The sequence below is a fragment of the Melanostigma gelatinosum genome (assembly GCF_949748355.1).
Source record: "Melanostigma gelatinosum genome assembly, chromosome: 8".
Classification (NCBI taxonomy): Eukaryota; Metazoa; Chordata; class Actinopteri; order Perciformes; family Zoarcidae; genus Melanostigma; species Melanostigma gelatinosum.
In genome coordinates this window covers 16,334,527-16,355,246 of record NC_136641.1, presented here as the reverse complement: position 1 = coordinate 16,355,246, position 20,720 = coordinate 16,334,527, and the positions used below count along the sequence as shown (strand labels likewise).

The following is a 20,720-nucleotide window of genomic DNA, read 5'->3' as shown; positions in this document are numbered from 1 at the left end:
TCACAGTTACATGACTCATCACAGTGTGTTGATAAAACACCATAACTGTGCAAAAATGTAGCAAGAAGTTTGTCTTTCGTTCAAAATGATTGATTATTATTTTATAATCTCCATTTTCTTTCTTTCTTTACATCTTCAAGCTGCCTCACCCTTGTCCTCCTCTTTCTTCCCACATTTCTGTGCCTCCCTCTCCCCCTCACTTTTCGCTTTCTGCTGGTTTCTGGAGAGATGGGTATCTAAGAAACAAGGAGTTTTGATAGAACATCTGCTGTCCAATGTCATATATTTACCGAATGATGACAATTAACACAGAACAAACAATTAACCATTGAACAAAACACACTGACTATCTTTCTCTGTCTCTCACTCTACAGGTGTTTACATTTTTCCTGTGACTGTAAGTGCTTTGCTGAAGAGCTCTGGTAGCCTGCTGCTGATTCTGGTGACTGAGCCTCCCGTCTGTCCATCTGTGTGTGTGTGTGTGTGTGTGTGTGTGTGTGTGTGTGTGTGTGTGTGTGAGGTCGTGTTATCCTGGGGTACCAAGGCTTTGCACTGGCTGAACTGCAGCCATGGATGTGGCGCTGGTAGACTTTGAGAGCCTAGATGATCTTGATGGCAGCTTTGAGGATGAGGTGGACTCCTACGCTGATGAGACCACAGCTCTCACAGTGGACTTGCCTCCAGATCACAGCAGCCCAGGCAGCAACTACCTTATGCGAGCCTCTCAGCTTTCCTCTACATCCGTCCCCTCCTGCATTTGGGAATCCACCTCTTCTATACCCATTCCACACACACAGACACTAGGAGTACCCCAGTCCCCAAAGATGCCAACTCCAAGCAGAGAAGGGCACAATAGCTGCACCAGCATGATCTCAAACTGGAAATTGCTGCTAAATAGTGAGGGCACTAAGGAGAGTGAGACAATCTTCTGCCGGCTTGCAAAAGATTGCTGCGAGGATCTGTTTACGGATAAAAAAGGGCTGGATGAGGGAGACCAGAAAGTAATCATCAACATCGGCGGTCTTCGTTTTGAGACACAGCTCAAAACTTTGGACCAGTTTCCTGAGACGCTGCTAGGTGATCCTTTAAAGAGGATGTACTACTTTGATCCAATGAGGAACGAGTACTTCTTTGATCGGAACCGACCAAGCTTTGACGGCATCTTGTATTATTACCAGTCAGGGGGTAAGATCAGACGTCCGGCTAACGTTCCCCTGGATGTGTTTGCAGATGAAATTGTGTTCTACGAGCTTGGAATCGAGGCCATGGAGCACTTCAGAGAAGATGAAGGATTCATAAAGGATGTTGAGATCCCTCTACCTAATAATGATGTGTACAGGCAATTCTGGTTGCTGTTTGAGTACCCAGAGAGCTCAAATGCAGCCCGAGGTGTAGCACTGGTGTCGGTTTTTGTTATTGTCATATCTATCATTATTTTTTGCATGGAAACGCTGCCAGAATTCAGAGATGACTCTGACCCAATTGTGCACACAGCAGTTCTGCCTTTCAACCAATCTAGGTTTCACAGTTCTGTGGCTCCATCTGGTGCAAAGCCCACAACTTTCTCCGATCCTTTCTTCATCATTGAGTCTGCCTGCATTGCGTGGTTCTTCTTTGAGCTGTGTATGAGATTCGTGGTCTGTCCCAGCAAAAGGGAATTTTTCAACAACATCATGAACACCATTGACATTGTATCCATAAGCCCTTATTTTGTTACCGTGATTACAGGATTGATCACAACGCCACAAGAGAGCTCAGGTCAGAACATGTCTTTAGCCATTCTGCGTATCATCCGTCTGGTCAGGGTGTTTCGTATATTCAAACTCTCACGTCACTCCAAGGGGCTGCAGATCCTGGGACAGACTCTGAAGGCCAGCATGCGTGAGCTTGGCTTGTTAATCTTCTTCCTCTTCATCGGAGTCATCCTCTTCTCCAGTGCTATCTACTTTGCTGAGGTAGATGATCCTAACACCCAGTTCGTTAGCATCCCCGATGGCTTCTGGTGGGCTGTGATTACCATGACAACTGTAGGCTACGGGGACATGTGTCCCATTACCGTGGGGGGGAAAATGGTCGGCACCTTGTGTGCCATCTCAGGTGTGCTGACCATTGCTTTGCCTGTTCCCGTCATTGTTTCCAACTTCAACTACTTCTACCACAGAGAGACGAAAGCAGAGGACAAGGTGCCCCTGGCAGATGCTGTTGACCAATCCATGAAGACTGTTACAGATACCAAAGAGGGTAGCAACACCTCACTCAATAAAGCCAACGGCATCTGACAGACCGACAAAGGGAAATAACTGAACACAATTTAGAGTTAGAGACTAAGGAATATTCAAGAGAAATGAGAATATAGAGGAAATGAAATGATGAAATGATTTCCCTCAAATAAGGGTCTAATAGGATCAATGATATCAAATATTTGTACTTTGTAAAATAAAAAGGTTTTACAATGATATCCAGAATGTACTGTACTTACCTCTTTTCTGTCTAATTTGAATATGACACTTTGAAAAAAACAGACAAGCTGTAGAATTCAGCTATGTTCATGTTCAGGGTTGTATGTCAACATAAGTTTAGGACTCTTCTTTAGTTTAGTTTTTTTTAATTATTTTGGTCTTATTTTCAATGTCTTGGCCATTAATCCTTTTGCTTATAACAGTTTGCACATCATCACTGATATTTGTGGCGAAATTGACTTTTATCACAACTATAAAACAGTGTCTTATTGGTTCAAAACAGTCAAACTTAATGAAAGGTAAAGAATGCTGGAAAGCTAATACATTATCTGATTATGATGATTTGTAGGTTAAGGAAGTGTGAGCAACAGGCCATGTTACACTGTAAAAGACATTTATGTTGGACAATTTGGTCAATGCCTTTTTGTCAACTTCAGAATATGTTCTGTGCTGCAGTAACTGTGTGGAATTGTAACTGATCCGATTGATGGCCAATCCTACACAAATAAGACCAAGGTTGTAAAAATAACATGAACAAAACAGCACAATGTTCCTGTAAGTGTCTTGAATGAGTAACTTGTGTATAGTTGTAGTTTACTGTATATCCCTTCTGTATTTATTTATTTAAAACTTAATAGCTATTGTAGTTATTCATCCTCTTTGATGAGTAGCGTGGATAACAATACTCCACTAATGTTAGCAGATGAACTGACTCCACACTATGTATGATAATGGGGTGCCTTAATTCATTTTAGCATATTGTTGACTTTGCCACGTAATCTCAGTGTAATATATATGTTTATCATGCATATATGCTCAGTATTTTTGCTGGTTTGGCTTGGTTGAAAATGTAGAAGTTGCAACCTCTCTCCATTCTAGCATTTGTTTGTGAGAGTTATTTTCCACAATGCTGTCCAACAAAGAAATGCATCCTGACCATAAATACAATTTAACATATCCAAAGTGGATCACATCTGTTTTACTCTCCTTATAAACATCATTATTTTTGTCAATCAGTGTAAATCATATTAATGAAGTATGCCTTTCAGTATGCCTATTTATTTCTTGCACTGTTTTTTAATGTTTTAATGAATGTTCTTAATTGTTTTTAAATCTCCTTTTCTTTTGCCTTGTGTTTTGATGCTTTTAATGGTTTTATGTGAAGCACTTTGAATTACCTTGTTGTTGAAATGTGCTATACAAATAAACTTGCCTTGCCTTCAGTGAGACCATGAAAAACACTAAAATTGATACAGAGAATTAAGAAGCCAAAGATAGTTGATGAATAAAGGGAACTGTTATGAGGAAGGGGGACATTACAGGCCACAATGTCCCATGATCCGTCTTGTTTTGGAGGAGAAATTGTCAATTATGCTGCATCGGTGTAATGTTCTGGTGGTTTGTATATAACACATTTCTTTTATAACACATTTTCCTATAATAATATAATTTTTGGAAAAAGAGAAAAGTGTCGGATTGGGCTCAAGGAATAAGATGTCATCTCAAAATCACAGACCTGTGTAATGTCTGAATTTGTAGTTGAGCATGTGATCAAAGATTATATGTACTGTATGTGTATGTGTTTTCTGTATGTTTTACAATTGGCTTCATGCTGATGATATATTTTTAAGATAGTCCCTTGTCTGTAAAGTCACTGTTGTTCAAAACGTTCAGAGGCCTCAGGCCTGTGTAGTCATGGCTGCAAGTTTATTACACCAACAAGACCATTACACTGTATTTGTATACATGATAACATTTCAGTATACAGTTTACTATGATGTATGCAATATATTCTTGGATTTTAAATCATGTCCTCTCCTGTTTAATGTGCGCTCATGTGTTCATAGAAAGGTGTGTGTTTGTGAGAGACCAAGAGGCAGTTAGCGTTCTTTTATTTTCTTCTTATCTCCATCGGTGTTCCCCTTCAAGAAACATTTCGTCATTGCTTTCAGTAACCTGCCTCTGCTTTTACTCTAATGTTAGTACACACACACACACACACACACACACACACACACACACACACACACACACACACACACACACAAGGTATCGTTGGAAGTCAGCCAAGCAAAATAGGATGCCAGTCTTCGGTTGACATGGAGTAGTTCTCTGATGCCTGTTAGCTTCACCCGATACCCTTCTCTCTGGACTCACCTCAACACCTCGTCTCAGGCTGACAAATGCTCCTAAGCTAAACGTATACATTTGGTAAATACTTATTAGTAATACTTATTACCTATTGTTCAGATAAAACAATATCTAGCAGTCACCAACAGGATCCTAAAAGAAGCACTTGCTTCCTTCAAGGGTGATGCAGAGTAAAATGCAACAGACTCCTTATGTTGTAAAACACTGTCAGATTTTTTATTACCAAATTAAAATGAAGATTGTGTTGTGCATATTCATAGTAGGTAGCTAGTGGGCAAAGTGAAAGATATGTGTGTGCACAGTATTCAGGTAATAGAGCACAATTAGACGATGTCTTATGACAGCAGTGGTGTTTTTTCTGTCGCTAATATGCGAAGACATGAGTGGCTAAATGGCATAATCCTATGTGTGACCACATTCCTGAAATATCAACGTATGCTTTCCATGTTCACGCAGAATATTAGATTCAAGCAGTGCATTACATTTGCAGGGCGTCTGGTGCTATACTAAACAAGTTTCGATTTGCAAGAAATGTCTAATTAGCAATGCAGATTAAGATGTACTCACAGGCCACTTTAGAGCTGAATCTTATTCTGTGTCACATTGCAACTGTTGTGTTATTATGCAGGGTTGTGAGCAATAACACAAACACGGTGTTTCCAACATTCAGACTCTGAAGAGAGCAGACAAGTTTTATGGGAACTCTCAATCCCCAAAATTGTATTTTCAATCGCTGTGGTAAAACCAGTTGCATTACCTCCAGGAAAACCTAAACTAAACAGGAACCCTAAATCACGAATAGATGTATGACCCAGATTATTACTACATGGCCGAAAGAAATTAGCTCCATCCAAGGACAAATAATGAAAACAGCTGGCGATGAAAAGAGAGGAGGGAGGGATGAATGACACTTGGGAGAAGACGAGAGCAGAGTTCACACGCTACCTGGTCTCTGGTAAGGGCCACATAGATAAGTTACAAGCAAGTGCGGAAAGAGGTTACACACACATACATCTGTATGTACACACACACACACACACACACACACACACACACACACACAAAGACCTTCCCCTGAGAGAATAAAGTTGGCAGTTGTGTTATGTAACTTTAAAAAAAAAAGCTTTTTCCTCGAAGGAACTTATTTGAACATTTTAACTTGCTGCTTTGTATTGCAATAATTGCTCGACCGGAGCCATCGATAATGTTATTAGTTCCACCTTTGCTTTACCGGCTTTTCTGTCTAAATGTCTGGTCTGAAAAAGAAATCAATTAAGAAGAAACGAGAATGCTGTGATGCTATAGTCAAAGTAAAATAGACGAGTTTAGAAGCAGTTATCTTGCTCATAAGTTCTCTCAGTATATATGAGGAGCCCTTTGTCCTTTTTCCAAGATCTCCAGATTACTAAATTTGCAATAACTAGAAATTGACTAGAAATACTGTTGAACCTCATATTTTCCATGGATTCAAACTCAAATTTCAAATTCCCGGAATCAAACTAAACTGTGTGATCGAAGAGCTGCAACTGCACAGATCCCTATCAAGTGCTTAAAGATGCATGAGAGTGCTCCATCATTAACGAGATGCTTTGATGGAAAGTTCCACGCCGGAGTGAGAGATACGAGGAGCGAGTGAGAAGGCAGAAAAGGAGGCATAAGATGGAGAGAGTTTGTGTGACACGGAGGAAAGAACTGACACTCAGTTGATTTCAGTTTGATAAGGCCTCCCTCCTCTTAGCGTCATGCTGCGTGTTCGTCTTCATCTACAATTACCTGTGTCTGGTGATAGTAGCCCAATGTCATAGCGTGCACTCAGGCAGTACAAGTGAAAAAAACTCAAACTTGGATTTGTTATTTAAAAATGTTTTGTTTCGGTGTTTTGTACAAAAAACTAAATTTTCCCACATTTCATATTTAGACCAAATGTGATAATCAGTGTAAAAAGCAAAAGGGAACACGGACAAACATTTTTTAACTTGAACATTCAAATTTAAATTAGTCAGTGTGGCGAAGACAATAAGTTGGCTTATAATACATAATTGTTGTAATTGTGATTATTTCTTTTTTTTATTACTTTTGTCACCATGACCTGGATGAGCAAGTGAAAGATGAGAAATCTAAAGCCAACAAATCAGGTTACACTGGGAATAAATTAATTTAATTTTAACTCATGCTCATTCCACAGACCACAGCAGCTGCTACCAGAGACCCTGCAGATGCACCCAGGACACAAGGTGCTGCGCTCAGTATCCACGGTGCATAAGTTAGGAAGCACTGGGAAACCCCTAACTGGTAGGTGGCCAGGAAACCAGATCCAGAAAAGGAGATGGAAGGAGGAACTTCACGATAATGACAACTGGAAACTCCTGGCGCCATTTTCTAAAGGATATTAATTATCAATTTAAAAGTTTAAAGCCGTAGCTGGTGCAACACATTCAATCTGTGGCAAAAATTCCTGCTTCTTGAAAGCAGACAGAGTTAAAACAGGCTCAGATGAGTTATCCAGTGGAAAGTGGGTGACGGTTTCACAATCAGTGTTTTTATAGCAATCTCAATTTGACATACTATATTGGTCAGGCCCATGTGATTCATAAAACATATAATGCTCTTTTGACTTCTTCTCCGTATTAAGTCCACAAAGCTAAGACGTTGGCTGGTTTCTATTGGATACTACTGAATTAACATATTTGACAAGGCCCCTTCTTTTGAAATGACTGATTCCACACGCCACACTTAGATTAAGCATGCCTCTTATGTTGCCTTAAGTTAATAAATACTTGGTTAATTTGCTTGGCTGTGTATCTCACTCTTTTGTCATGGCCGTGCGGCCCAGTTTGTGACACCACCAAAACACTTCATCTCCAAATAAGCTTGTTTGACCATAACACTGGCAACAATTCTCACTCAGAAAGTGTCTCATAACACTGACTTAAAGAAACAGTAACAACAGGCCACATCAAATGAATGATAAACAGTTATCTTTGATGTTTTATTGAATTTGTTTTACATGATTTAGTACGTACCCCAGGGCATACAAAATATGCAATACTAAATACATGTATTGTAAGCTGTGAAAACATTAGCAATTAACCTATCGGCTATACCACACTGTACAAAGTGTCATTTAACCCACAACACAATCAATTTGAATGTGAAAAATCACTCCACCCTGTTTCACCCAGTTTACTGTAACAATATATGGTGATATAGTACATGAAAACAAGAGCATTTTTTGTATTGTGATTATGCTGAGCAAGCCTGAGAAATTTAAATTATTAAGTTAATTTGGCTGTTTTAATATTGATGCGATTTCTTTCACAATTTTCCTCGTCCGTTAGTGTTCGTTCTGATCTCAGTGGTACATACACTGATTCACAGCAAAATGAAAAGCAATATCAAAGTGCAACTATTCCTTAAAAAATACACTCAACAATGCATTTTGTTAAACCTGTACATGCATGGGTCATTTCCTGAACACATATCTCCATTCTATTCTGCAATCATTTGTGTTGTTGTATTCTACATGTATTTAGGACATTTAAGAGATACTTTTGTTTTCTATGGTGGATGCTGTGGCGAAGCATGATCAGGGGAAACCTCAAAATGGTCCTCACTGAACTCATGTGTATGACTGCTGTCTGAAAAGTCCTCGTCCTGAGGTAAAGTGTGTTCCGAAGACTCGGCGGCGTCGGCCTGTGGTTTCTTGGTATCCTTTGGGAGTTTCAGAAACCTGAGGGGAGGCAGAGAAGATGACAATAAATGAATGTGTTGTTGTGGGGAAAAGCCAGGAGGAGAATGACACAAGGACAAGGACAAAGAGGCAGAGACCTGAAGAGGAGTTTTTGTCCTCGCTCCTTTTTGATGATGTTGAGCTTGTAGTAGTGTCGCAAAGCCCGGGACATTTTCTCATAGGTCATATTGTCTCGGTTCTGTAAAAAAAGATCATCAAAGGCCTGTGTTGCAACATTTACTCTGCTAACATGTCCTGTTTTTGCTGTTTTGCGTCTCCACCTCTGAGTTCATTTTCCCTGTAAGATGTACCACACAGGCCTTGGGGCTCACCTTGTGGTTTCCCCAGAGACGCGCCAGTCCGTTGGGGTCCACCACCCTGAACACCAGGTTGTCCTGGTCTTCCCATCGGATGTATTCTTTGTAACGGTCATCACACAGAAGCTGATACACATAGTCCCACAGCAGTCTACACTCTGGCCATGATTAAAACAGCAATTAGACACATGTTGCAAAAACTAGTATTACTATCATCAATCATTGGTATTTACAGTTATATTAAGTAGCCATAATATGAAGAATTAACTTCAAGTACAACTCCAAAGCCTTGTTCATATGTTCATGCTATATCCATATAGTCACTCTTGTGTCGAGGAGTTTCTCTGCCACCTAGTGGTCAAACTTGCTTATTGGAGTTTTAAAAAAGGGTTTTGCAATTTTTAACACAGCTGTGCATGTTTATGTATATTTTCCAGGTGAAAACTGCGGTACAACTGTAAATAAGTTAAGTTACCTGGGATACGGCCGTTGGCTTTGTGCAGTAGGCTCCTTGGCTTCTCTCGACTGGACAGGTTGAGCGGCTGCTGGATTACACTCTCTGTTTGGGGAAGACACTGAACTTGGTTGTGGGGCAATGGAGAGACAGCTGCTGATCCATCTAATGGAGAGAGAAGGAAAGATACAGAGAAACAAAGAGAGAGGGACTCAAAGTCAGACATCACAGCAAATAATTACAACCGCAGGATGCTGTGTTTCTGATATTGTTGTTTGTGATTCCCACTAAAATGTGTGAGTGGATCAGAGTAAGAGCAAAATATCAAGGGACAATCTCGGAGGGGTGACATGAACTCCGACTGACTGGTCACAGTTACAACAGCTGCCGACACTGCAGTTGTCAAAGGGAGGGAAACTGTGAAAAGGGAATGTGAGGAACTGTGACAAAGAGCTAAACTGAAAGCAAAAGAGTTTTTACAAGAGTTTCAACATTTTACACGAATGGCTTTACCAAAGGCAATGTACAACACAAAGTTCACTACGTACAGTATGTAGCACAAAGTCATTGTTTTGGACTTTTGGAGTTGTAAATTCATTGGTTTCCAAGTAACTACAGCACACCCATTGGCACACAACCTATTTCTTACAATGGAAAGCACCTTTTTTCTGGTAGAGTCAAACTTGTGTGCATTTGTACTCTTCTACTGGGGGGTAATATGTCCGAACCAATAGTGTCAAATAACAAAAGTAAATTTACTCCTGTACTCATGCACAGTTTTGAGGTGCTAGTACCGTATTTTAGATTTCTATTTACCGGTAGTGCAAATGTGGTGCTTTTTGGTCCCCATCATTTATCTGATGTATGCCGCTTCAAACAAACGTTTTACATGCAAAACAAGGCACATTATATATGATGCCCTGCAGTTTAATACACTACCTTCTGTAACAGCGTACAGTGTGGTGAGACTTCTCAACATCACTAACATTAACAACATTAAAATGCTGCTGACAACAATTTAGCACCCTGAAATTGGCTGTTTTCAGATTAAGAATCATTCATTGTACTGTTATATCATTCTGTTTTTAAACACAGGGCTTTTACATAATGGTTACTTCTTTTCCCCCCACCAGTGCATGAACCATCAACCTTCATGCTGGTCAAATGGGTTGAGAGTGAGCATGCATTGGTCAGGGTTTCCAGTTTGTGAATAAGAAGCTGAGCGATGTCCCTACAAGTACAGTGAAACATCGAGAGAGCATGAATTCCTGCATGATGTGTTTGCACATGTTAATCAGGAAGTAGCGCCCACAATCTAACCACGGTAAACAAGTTTTATTTGCTACACCATCAACTCAAACAATCCGTTTGAGTATGTATTATACACATGATGTGTGTTCTTTGCACTGCCATGTACTCTGCATACAATAGGCTGCATAACAATCTGACCTTGATGTCAATCGATTCTTGTCCAGACCTTTCCTGTATATTATATGTTTAAAGGCGCTACATTTGTAATTCACAGCATTTATATCGTTGCAAACTACTTTTTGCAATATAAAGATATGGTGGAGTAATAGCAACCTGAGCAGAGCCTGCCGTTGCTCTGCTTCTGTGTAATGTAATCCAAGCTTCTCTTTGCTTTGTTGACGTAGCCGGGCCGGCCTCGCGTGCACGTTATTGAGTGTCTCTGTTGTGCCCCATTGGCAAGCAGTAATATAGATTTTCTGCCATTTTTTCACTCCGAGAACTGATTCTGGAGGCTGTATCTTTAAAAATGAAGTGCTGACCTTGGACTTCATTGACTGTGGGAGGCTGGGGCTCTTGGACACTCTGAGGGGGTATCTGGCAGCTGACGGGGTTCTGGATGGGTCCAGTTTCCAGGGAGGGAGACGAATTTGGGGGGTCAATGACAACACTCCTCCTTTGCTGTTTTACACACTGTAGGATCTCATACAGAACATCGCCTGTAGTAAAGAAGGGGGTGCATATGAAAACACAGCCTTAAAACCAGTCAGCATACTCTGCAGAACATGCACACTCATTTCTACCTGAGCTGGGGCAGCGGCGTCTGAAATCTTCCTTGGTGAGCAGGCACAGAGCTCGGCCATTCATCTCAAAGCGTCCCTTTTCAGGCCGGCGCAGTGAATACTCCTTCTGAGCCCAGTGGAGCCAGTGGCCAACATCCTCCTTGTCCCACAGAGATGGGTTTATACCTAGAAAACAGATGCACAACATTTTAAAACACACAGGAGATGCTTGTGCTTGTCTACTTTGCTGCATGGCGTGGTATATTGATGGAGTGGTATATCTTCCAGGTAAGAGAGAGTTTGACTCACGCAGTTGTCCAGGTAGATGCCACAGGTCTTCCTGTGTGGGAGGACTGGTCAAGGGAAGCTGGTTAGGGGGGGAATGATGCACACTGAGTGGAATGTTAACTTGCCTTCCATGCATTATGGATGGTGGACTGTTTTCTTGCTGAAAAACACCCACACACATGTAAGTACAATTATACACCAATTGATTAGTGGCAGTACAGAAACAACCATGAAGAGGGATTTGAAAACCTTTTTACCTAAAGGTTAAATTTTCAGTAGCCTTAGCAGTCGGCCATAGAACAAAATTGAAAGCTCTCAAAAAATCTTCCAAAAGAATTGTAGTTAGGCTCCCTGCTTTTTTAAGTCAACCCACAGTTTAACGGTTCGCTCAACCGTGACCTTAACCTACCTTGATCAAACGTGACGGAGATATATTCTCCATGGAAATGCCCTTCTATCTGTTCGACTATACTGTACGAAAGAAATTGGATGATTTCCTTAAAAGCAGACCTGTAACTCGTCCAATAAATTAAATACACTCCATATCAAACCTCCCAAAACTCCATATTAAATGAAGAAAGAAACGTAACAATAATACAACTCCACTATTTTCACATTCGACCCTTCCGGGAAATGAAAACGAAAGAAACATAATCCTTGCAGGGGGTGTGTGCAAAATAGGCTGATTGGAGGAAGCATTGGCGGAGGATATTTCCGACAACACTTGACTGCACTTGATCAGATGTGACATCCAGCAGGATATTTATGGGGCGTTGCAGACCTTGCATCGTATATAAATTAAGTATGAAGACAAAATAGCTTTCGGGGTTTTACTCTCTCGATGAAAATGTTCTGTATTCGGAGTGATTATAAAACAAGTTGAGTGTGCAAAAGTGAATGAAAAACAGGACAGAGCAGCGCGTGCGCCCATAAAGCAGAAATAGTTGTCGGAGCTCCTCCTCTAACCGATTTCCAGCAAGAAGTCCAAAGACAACAACGACTGAGTTTATTATAGACAGGAGGAGCACACCGCCGCGCGACAAACTAGGTAAGCGGTAGAAGAAGTATTCAAAACCGTCAATAAATACAAGTGTTATCAGCGATCTACATTTAGATATTAGCCTACATGTGGAGGCACAGGAGAACCGAAACCAGGACTGTCAGACGCTGTAGTAAAATAGACGGTTTTCTATAGGGAATGCGGTGATCTTGATCACTTCCGCTTTTGTCCACAGGGACCGCCAATAACAACACAAAATGGAAGTTCCGTGAAATAATGTTAGTATAGCATGTAGTAAAGCGAGTTTTTTCATGATCTCTTTCTAGAGTAAGCCTTAGGAGAGGTAATGTGTTTATTCATGTATGTGACGGAGTGTGCACCTCTGTGTCTGTCCACGGCCAGTCTTGCATTCTGTTGTTGCAAACTGCATAATTATTTGGGTGCCCAGTTATGGCTGCATGCTCAAAGACCTCTCTCCTGGTTGCTGTGACTCACACTTTCCCAAAACACCTTTATTGCCTGTTTTATACTCCCATTGATGCCTGCTTACTCCTCACTCACCACTACCGGCCCCCTAATAGAAGTACCATTATTCAGCACGAACAGTGCAAGCAACGGCAGCAGTCATACTCCTATTTGAATGCATTTTAACCCTTATGATCCCTACTCTAATAGAAAACCAATGCCTTTTAGAGTTGTAAAACATGGGGTCACTGGCTATGCAAGTTACAATGATTTGCATTGTATTCTGTGGTTGTTAATCTCTGAAATAGTTTTGTAACCATCTGTATAAAGCTGTCTTTTTTTTGTCATTTCTCCAGTGATGTGGGCTGAAATATTGGGGAAACAGTTGTGCCACCCGACACGTACAGTGGCAGGGTGGCTGGTCAGTAGGTTCCTCAAAGCGTACAACAACATTCTTGAAGAGAGTGCTGTGCAGCTGTGTGGGATCCAACCTGGGGACACAGTGCTGGAGCTGGGTCACGGCCCTGGTCTGGGTCTGCAGTGGGCAGCTAAACTGCTCACAGAGCCCACAGGCCGCCTTATAGGGGTGGATTACTCGGCATACATGCATCAGGTGAATCCTGACAGAGTGGAATAAAGTATTTAAATCAGAGTTTATTTATCGCATGCATGGCTTGACAATTGTTACAAACATATATGTCTTAAAAGAACAAATCACAAGACTCATAAACAAGCTCTTCTATCATGCCTAGCCACACACATACTGCACGCCTCTCTGTAAGGAACACAACAATCATAGACAAAAGCTGGGAGAACTTTAAGGCCGCTAGTCTGGGACTGTATTGTAGCCTATTTCTGGGGGCAGACATGACTCACTTTTGGAAGAGGAGAATATTTCTCTTTTTCTGTTCTTACAGATGGCAAGTGAGCGATTGAAGGAATTTGTGGCCAGTGGGAAAGTGACTTTACACCACTGTGATATAGCAGCAATGCCTCTGGCAGACAGCCTTGTGGATAAAGTCTTTCATTGTAACTGCTACTACTTCTGGCCTGATCTCAGGAAGGGAGCCACAGAGATACACCGTGTAATGAAACCAGGTAGGACACGATGTTGTCAGTAAGACCAACAAATTCAAAATATAACCTGTCTCAGAATTATTTCACACTCACTCATATTCACTTTGACTTTGTGAGCAATCACTGTCTTTTATTCTTGCTGCTCTGTGCAATAGTCATTCTTTTGTTCTCTCCTGAACTCACCCAGGCGGTGTGATGGTGACCGTGTTGAGGCTGTCAAGTGCTGCTGCTCTCGCAGCAAAGCGAGTGTTGCCAGCGGAGAACTGGTGTCCAGAGGCCTACATGACAGCTCTGAGAGACACTGGCTTCACTGATGTCAGAATGGAAGACAAACAGCACAAACACATTACTATTCAGGCTATCTATGCTACTGCCTCAAAATCAGATTGAAATCAAACTTTAAGTTTGAGATTGTAAAGATAGGAATGTTGTAAAGTTTTGTAATAAATAAATGCATGATAAAAACAGAAGAAGAAGAGACAAATGAATTGTTTATTTCTAAGGACCCAGTGAATATTTTTTTGGACTTTTTGGCAATAGTAATTAACTGTACTGTTAGAGTAAAAAGGAAATCTCAGAAAGTTGATATAGATGCAGCAAGGATATTCCTCGGTGTTGTGTGAGTTTTTATGGACAGTGTGTGCAGCAGAGAAGGTTTTAGACTCAAAAAAGGTGAAATTAAAGCAAAATGGGAAATAGGTGGGAAGGAGTCATTATTTGAATTAACAAGTTGAGATTTTAATTAAAATCCAGTATTTCAATTTAAATCCAGTATTTGGCAGTAATGCAACATTTTGGGTGTCAGTCGCCGTTAAACAAAAAAATAAGAAAATCAGCAATTCGAATGGGAGATATTCCTTTGAGGATCAGGACAGTGAAGTTAACGCTGGCATATACTGGGTTATTCTCCAGGGGCAATATGATACACATCCTGGCAAGAACATTTTAACAGACTGCAGGTACACAATGAGACAAATTTCATAACTTTTGGGTGGATTGGTGTTGCAATGGCAGAAAACCGGATTACGTCAATTACCGCACAATTTCCGCGAATTGGTTAGTCCCCATTCCAAATATAGACCTCAATGTACAGCAGGAATTGAAGGACAAGTCAGAGCAACTTCCAGTATTGTGTGTAATCCAGAATTATTTGGATCAGCATTTTTCAAACTGTTTCTATTCACAGTTTTTCAACAATAAAAACCACAACATCTGGCAGATGATCATTGAGAACTGATATTATAAAGGAAATATTCCTTATAATGTACAGGATGGAAATTAAGGAAGCCACCTGCTTCCTTTGGGTTCCTGCTCATGTTGGTGTGGAGGAAAATAAGCATTTGTGGATATTCTGGCCAAACAGTCAGAGAACATCTATATAATATACAAAGACATGTTGGTGCTGGGCTTGAAACGAAGGGAAGAAAACATCAGCTTACGGTCCGAACCATACATTATATTAAATAGGCAAGCACCTAACTGGAAAATGTACAAATTGTAGCCAAACAGAAACATTCAAACTCTGCACACTACGTACATAATTGTAGAAAATACCCACTTACCACTTTATTTAAGCTCTAAGGAGGGAAAGAACACCATGACTTTTCATCATCGGGTCCCTTGACGGAAACAGCAGGCAATATTTATTGTGATATTAAGTCTTTAAAAGAAACGGGTAAAACAAATGTTATCTTATTTATTTCTCCCTGCATGGGCCCTTGTCCCACACTCCAGTCCTGCTGTTGGCGGTAATGCAGCTCTAAGCTAGTTTGCTAACCGCCAATACACGTTGAAGAAGACGAAGAAGAAGAAGAAGGAAATCCAAAACGGACTCTGAAGAAGAAGAAGAGGGAAATCCTAAACGGACTCGCGTCGTCTGTCCTCCCACAGTGTTTTGAAGTGAGTAGTGTAACGTTAGTTGAACTGTAACAGCGGCTGTTAAGTGAACGACAGCTGCTGAAACCGGAGCAAAAGTAAGTGATTGTGAGTTAATATCGAGTAAATTACATCTTATTTGGACTACGGTGTGGTTATTAGCTTCTCAAAGAAGTCGTGCGTTAACGTCAGCAGACTAAAGCGTTAGCTTGGCGCTATCAGTTTCAGGGTACACCAGCAAATACGAAATCACTTTATTGTCATCTCAAAAGCCTTGCATGTATCCAAAGAAGAAAATGGGACGAGATAAAATAGATACATTCCTTTATTTAAGACGCTGTGATGTGCTACTTTGTTACTGTTGACATACACGCCGGTCCGATATCTCTACTTTGTTTATGTTGCATAATTAATCAAGACTCATTCACTCTATTTTTCCCAGAATGCAGAGGGCTTCTCGTTTGAAGCGCGAGCTTCAGATGCTGAGCACCGAGCCACCTCCAGGGATAACATGCTGGCAGGCCGAGGAGCGGATAGACGAGATCCGAGCACGTAAGTAGTCACAGAATATGTTCTCAATAGTTTTCCACATATGTGACAAGCTCAATATGTGTTCTAGCTACCTGATCATGCTTTTGACTTACAGAGATAGTGGGCGGAACAGGGACTCCATATGAAGGTGGACTCTTCTCCTTGGAGATTAATGTCCCAGAGAGGTACATTTTCTCAAAGCTTTAGCGTTTGTATGTTCTCTCTCACATTTCCACGTTATAAACACAGTCTTGTAGGACTGACCTGCTGTTTTCCTCATCTAGGTACCCATTTGAACCGCCCAAAATGCGGTTCTTGACCCCCATCTACCACCCAAACATCGACAATTCAGGACGTATCTGCCATGATGCCCTCAAACTCCCACCAAAGGTTGGATTTATCAACACAAACAAACAAAGCTGTTTCGAATTCATGTCCATCTAGTTTTGTTTGTCTGCGGTCAGATTTTTATTTTAATTTTTTAAATTGTTATTAAGGGTGCCTGGAAGCCATCCTTAAACATCTCCACAGTCCTCAGCTCCATTCAGCTCCTCATGAATGAGCCCAATCCAGATGACCCACTCATGGCTGATATAGTGAGTCACACATAATGTTGCATACACATCATACTGTCTGTAGGAGTAACATACTGTTGAAACTCAATCACACTCTTGTGGGGTTTTTTTTGTGTGAATATTGTAATACAAATGTATATGTGACAGTAGAGCTGGTTTTTTTGGACATTAGAGCGACTGAGCACGAAATAACACTATGCTTCAAATGTGCACCTGAAAAATAATTGAATATTTTTTCCAGCATGCTTTTTTATTACAAGCCAGAGGTTTTGTTAAATACCAGAATAACTTGTTTAGATTTCAGTCTGAGACACCTTTACTACTTGTCACAAAAATACAGCCTCTTGCGGTTTTTAAATTGCAGTAGAGAGCATTTGAATTGTAATGCTGTGATCGGTTGCGTATTTCCAGCGTATACACATTTAAAGAGACGCTCACATTTTTTTGAATGCAGTCATCAGAGTTCAAATACAACAAACCGCTGTTCACGGAGAAGGCCAGGAAGTGGACACAAGAACATGCTGTTCAGAAGAACATGGTAAGTCTTTCTGATTTATGGGTGAAGCAGTTGGAATGCATTTACTCTTGTACATGATCAAAACAGGTTTCCTCTTCAACGTCTTATTTACATTATGTACTGACCTCGGGTGGGTTCCATTTTTCTTAGTGGGTGTTATGATTATTGTCACTTGCGCCACTGTACTGTCAGTCATTGCATTGGTTCTATGTCGTGGTATATTTTGCCCACAAGGTGGTGCTGTTGTCCCTCAATAGAATGTAAGATTGACTTACAACAAAGTGATGCAGTTTGATTTATATTCAAATGCGACCTCCACATTTTATCATATTCAATTTGGGGATGTGGGGGACTATATGTCGGCAATGTGATGTCATTGTCTAAAGTGTTTTTTTTTTTTTAATCGTCTTTGTTCAGAGAGTCGTGGACGGCAACAAAGAAAATACTCCCGAGCAGAAAGCTTCATCCCGCAAAAGAGAGGCGTTCGGGACACACCAGGAGGCGGTGGAGCCACCAAAGAAGAGCTGTGTGTAGCTTCCATCTCGCTTGTAAGAGCCACAGGTCTCTCTTCTCCGGACATAACATTCCTTATACACCTGCTTGGAAAGAGTATGATTTTTAACTTTTAATTCAGTGCCAAAACACACTTGATTTCACTATGTATTTCTTAATCCAGAAATACCCACATATTTATATGTATACTTTTTTATGTTTGTGTCGTGAAATTAAAGTTTATTTTAACACTAATTGATGGAACTGATTTAATGTTTTACAGACTTCTTGTGTTGTGAGCATTTGTGTTTCACAGTAGTAGCATCAGCGAAGTGGTTGATGGTATATACAGTATGAAGATAATAGATTTATTCAAACATATGCATACCAGTTGTATACAAAGTATGTACATCCTAAATAGCAAGTTGTATTTTTACAAACTAAGGATTTATTTCTTAACATATAAAATTATATATTTGCCGTTTATCATATAAAAAGGGAGACAAACATCATAAGGCTGTAGTGAGTCAATACCATGCTAGTTCAGAGGTAGTTACATTGTATGTACATATTGCTAGCCTATTCTAGTGTCTGTGGAAAGATAGCTACATCCCATTCAGTCTGTATAACTGCATGCCTCGTATTTGGGCAGATTTGCATATTTGAGGAAATACAAATCATGTAAACCGTATGAATCTGTTGCATTTTGCTGCCACAAAGAATAACATTCTCATAACCGCTATTACACAATTGCAAAGAAATATCCGACTAACATTTCTGTGAATGAAAAACGGTAGCTTACTCTGGTAAAAACAAATGTTCTTGTGTGTCCGATAATGACTCCCTTTCTTTGAAACAGACCTTAGCAATAGCATAGAACTTATATTTATAAAAAATAATAAGATAACTCCTCTTAAAATATAACCAAACAATCTGTAACCTCTAAGCTGCATGTCTCATGATCACATTTCAGAAAAAAACAAAACATTTACACTTAAAATTCTACTGGTTCTCCCTTAATTCCCCCCTGGCTTAACCATTGATTTGTCAGATGCTTAGGTTTTCCATGTAGTTAACAGCTTTTGTTTGAGCTTTCTTTTTGTCATGCGAGTCCATGACTCAAACAGTCCACTGGATAAAGTCTGAAATTGTCCTTTATTTTAACAGACATGTTGTAGTGGGGTGTTTCCTTTAATAGTCTTTACATTGAAGGGAGCTTTTAGTTGCACTCTCCATTTTCAGAGGCACTTTGTTGTGTTCTCATCGACTTCTCTAGAGTACTCTACAGTCTCTGTGTGGACTCATTCTGAGGTTCTGGAGGATTGATAACCCCGAGAGGGTCTTGCTGTTTGATGATGGTCCTTTAGTGTCCATAGTGTCCCAGCTAGCTTGGAGGCTCATGGATGAGAGGGGAGAGAGGGACTCATGGCTGAGTGATACAGGGGGCAAGTGTTATGAATCACGTCTTGATCTAAACTCTTGAGACATTCCTCGTCGTTCAGGCTCCCTCCTTCTGTCACCCTGTCTCTATCTCTGGCTGTGGGAATCTGGCAAGGGATGAGAGGAACAGAGGAAGTAGAGGAGCAGTGGGAAAACCTGATGGGATCCAGTTGGGGTTGGAGAGAGGACCCGCCACTGTAAAGGGCGTCGGCATCAGCAAGTGACACCTGTGTCGACGAATCGGAGCAGGAGCTTTTCTCTGTCTCCACAGACGCCAGCGAGTCCAGTGTGCGGTCCCGGCGTAGCTGTGGACGCGCTTTGGGGTGAGGCCAGAAGAAGAACTGGGTGTGGTCTCGTGTAAAAAGTAGGAAGAGGAGGGGGTTGAGGCAGGCAGGCAAGGGCTGGAGAAGCAGGAGAACTGATTTTAGCACTTCCTCGCCCAGAGATAGGAGACCCAGCAGGGAGCAGAGGGAGAGAAAAGCTACCGGTACATAGAGGAGGCCATTGGTAAATATTAGCCAGGCAACATGTTTAATCATAGCACAGTCCCACAAGCCCTCACACTCTCCCCTAAGTAACTCCCAGTAAAGGCGAATGTATGAGCCTGTGACTATAAGCAAGCACAGGGTGTTCATCATAATAAGCGCCAAGGGAAAGCCAAGGGAGGATGGTAGTCGAGAGGATGGGGGTGGCAGGGGTGAGGGAAGGCAGAAAGGTGAGGACCCGTACTCCCCGACTCCTATCAGTGGGAGGGAAGCAAGAGTGAGGGAGAGCGTTAGGCAGACAAGTGCACATGTACGCACACTCCCAAGGGATGGGGACTTCCCAAAGGCACGGGCACATGTCACGCTCACGCCACACTGCACAGCTGCCAGAGTCAGCAGCAGCACGCTTGCTTCAGACGCAAACACCCAGACCCATCCCGTGGCTTGACAGCCAGGACCCGCCTCCCAGCGGGCACCGTGGTGACCGAACTCTCCCAAGGTTAGAGCGTCCACGAGGGCCAGGGTGCACGTGCACACGCCCGTTAGCAGGTTGGAAGCACCCATGCAGGCCACAGTGAAGCGGAGCGGTGACAGGTAGCCGGGTGAGCCGAAGAGGGAGAGGAGCAGGAGGGAGTTCCCCAGAAGAGACACCAAGGAGATGGACCACAAGCCCACACGAACCAGCCAGCTGCCCAGCAGAGAGTCACAGGGACGGAAAGGACCTGCAACACATGAATCATCAACCGCAGATAAACAAACAAGTACATGGTGAATTCATGCATCAATGTCCTTACACTGTAGTGACAAAACTATCAGCCTGACCATCACTGAATT

The 20,720-nt window shown here is 41.5% G+C and overlaps 5 protein-coding genes across 12 annotated transcripts in view; 3 read left to right on the top strand and 2 right to left on the bottom strand.

Annotated features, from left to right (window-relative positions):
• Positions 1-569: 569 nt before the first annotated feature.
• kcna10a (potassium voltage-gated channel, shaker-related subfamily, member 10a) lies at positions 570-2,279 on the top strand (the record flags this gene model as incomplete). The annotated part of the gene is made up of 1 exon (XM_079273819.1): positions 570-2,279. One exon carries the CDS (start codon positions 570-572, stop codon positions 2,277-2,279), a length of 1,710 nt encoding a protein of 569 aa, XP_079129945.1.
• A 5,358-nt stretch (positions 2,280-7,637) lies between these two features.
• etv7 (ETS variant transcription factor 7) lies at positions 7,638-12,042 on the bottom strand. Of its 2 annotated transcripts, none has more exons than XM_079273284.1 (8): positions 11,839-12,042; positions 11,451-11,589; positions 11,163-11,327; positions 10,902-11,078; positions 9,133-9,276; positions 8,673-8,815; positions 8,439-8,539; positions 7,638-8,340 (listed from the first exon to the last, which is right to left on the bottom strand). In XM_079273284.1, the coding sequence occupies exons 1-8, from the start codon at positions 11,869-11,871 to the stop codon at positions 8,169-8,171; spliced, it is 1,074 nt and encodes a 357-aa protein (XP_079129410.1). In that variant the 5' UTR covers positions 11,872-12,042; the 3' UTR covers positions 7,638-8,168. The 2 variants fall into 2 exon arrangements, with proteins under 2 accessions (XP_079129410.1, XP_079129411.1); XM_079273285.1 differs by having other exon boundaries at positions 11,451-11,508; positions 11,839-12,040.
• A 90-nt stretch (positions 12,043-12,132) lies between these two features.
• Positions 12,133-15,086, top strand: LOC306780796 (putative methyltransferase YdaC). 5 transcript variants are annotated; one of them, XM_079273289.1, is made up of 5 exons: positions 12,240-12,477; positions 12,665-12,707; positions 13,251-13,507; positions 13,812-13,992; positions 14,159-15,086. In XM_079273289.1, the coding sequence occupies exons 3-5, from the start codon at positions 13,253-13,255 to the stop codon at positions 14,359-14,361; spliced, it is 639 nt and encodes a 212-aa protein (XP_079129415.1). In that variant the 5' UTR covers positions 12,240-12,477; positions 12,665-12,707; positions 13,251-13,252; the 3' UTR covers positions 14,362-15,086. The 5 variants fall into 5 exon arrangements, with proteins under 5 accessions (XP_079129412.1, XP_079129415.1, XP_079129413.1 ...); XM_079273287.1 differs by having other exon boundaries at positions 12,665-12,756; XM_079273286.1 differs by lacking the exons at positions 12,240-12,477; positions 12,665-12,707 and adding an exon at positions 12,133-12,231.
• Positions 15,087-15,773: 687 nt separating this feature from the next.
• Positions 15,774-18,210, top strand: ube2t (ubiquitin-conjugating enzyme E2T (putative)). 2 transcript variants are annotated; one of them, XM_079273003.1, is made up of 7 exons: positions 15,774-15,870; positions 16,289-16,398; positions 16,493-16,562; positions 16,662-16,767; positions 16,875-16,973; positions 17,407-17,490; positions 17,887-18,210. In XM_079273003.1, the coding sequence occupies exons 2-7, from the start codon at positions 16,290-16,292 to the stop codon at positions 18,001-18,003; spliced, it is 585 nt and encodes a 194-aa protein (XP_079129129.1). In that variant the 5' UTR covers positions 15,774-15,870; position 16,289; the 3' UTR covers positions 18,004-18,210. The 2 variants fall into 2 exon arrangements, with proteins under 2 accessions (XP_079129129.1, XP_079129128.1); XM_079273002.1 differs by having other exon boundaries at positions 15,792-15,944.
• Positions 18,211-18,308: 98 nt separating this feature from the next.
• The window catches only part of lgr6 (leucine-rich repeat containing G protein-coupled receptor 6), a 36,404-nt gene continuing 33,992 nt past the window's right edge, over positions 18,309-20,720 (bottom strand). For both annotated transcript variants that reach the window (XM_079272999.1, XM_079273000.1), the window contains exon 18: positions 18,309-20,608. In XM_079272999.1, the coding sequence (XP_079129125.1) occupies positions 19,359-20,608 (1,250 nt within the window). In that variant the 3' untranslated portion in view covers positions 18,309-19,358. The remainder of the gene's footprint in view (positions 20,609-20,720) is intronic.

Excerpts from the sequence above, each read along its gene's own strand:
- etv7 (XM_079273284.1), bottom strand. The coding sequence starts at position 11,871 with ATGGAGAATATATCTCCGTCACGTTTGATCAAG. Across the intron at positions 8,540-8,672 it reads GTCTCTGGGGAAACCACAAG|AACCGAGACAATATGACCTA; the intron begins GTGAGCCCCAAG and ends CTTTTTTTACAG. Across the intron at positions 8,341-8,438 it reads GGACAAAAACTCCTCTTCAG|GTTTCTGAAACTCCCAAAGG; the intron begins GTCTCTGCCTCT and ends GCCTCCCCTCAG.
- LOC306780796 (XM_079273286.1), top strand. The coding sequence starts at position 12,195 with ATGGGGCGTTGCAGACCTTGCATCGTATATAAATTAA. Across the intron at positions 12,232-13,250 it reads TTGCATCGTATATAAATTAA|TGATGTGGGCTGAAATATTG; the intron begins GTATGAAGACAA and ends TCATTTCTCCAG. Across the intron at positions 13,993-14,158 it reads ACACCGTGTAATGAAACCAG|GCGGTGTGATGGTGACCGTG; the intron begins GTAGGACACGAT and ends GAACTCACCCAG.
- ube2t (XM_079273003.1), top strand. The coding sequence starts at position 16,290 with ATGCAGAGGGCTTCTCGTTTGAAGCGCGAGCTTCAGATGCTGAGCACC. Across the intron at positions 16,399-16,492 it reads GATAGACGAGATCCGAGCAC|AGATAGTGGGCGGAACAGGG; the intron begins GTAAGTAGTCAC and ends TTTGACTTACAG. Across the intron at positions 16,563-16,661 it reads GAGATTAATGTCCCAGAGAG|GTACCCATTTGAACCGCCCA; the intron begins GTACATTTTCTC and ends TTCCTCATCTAG.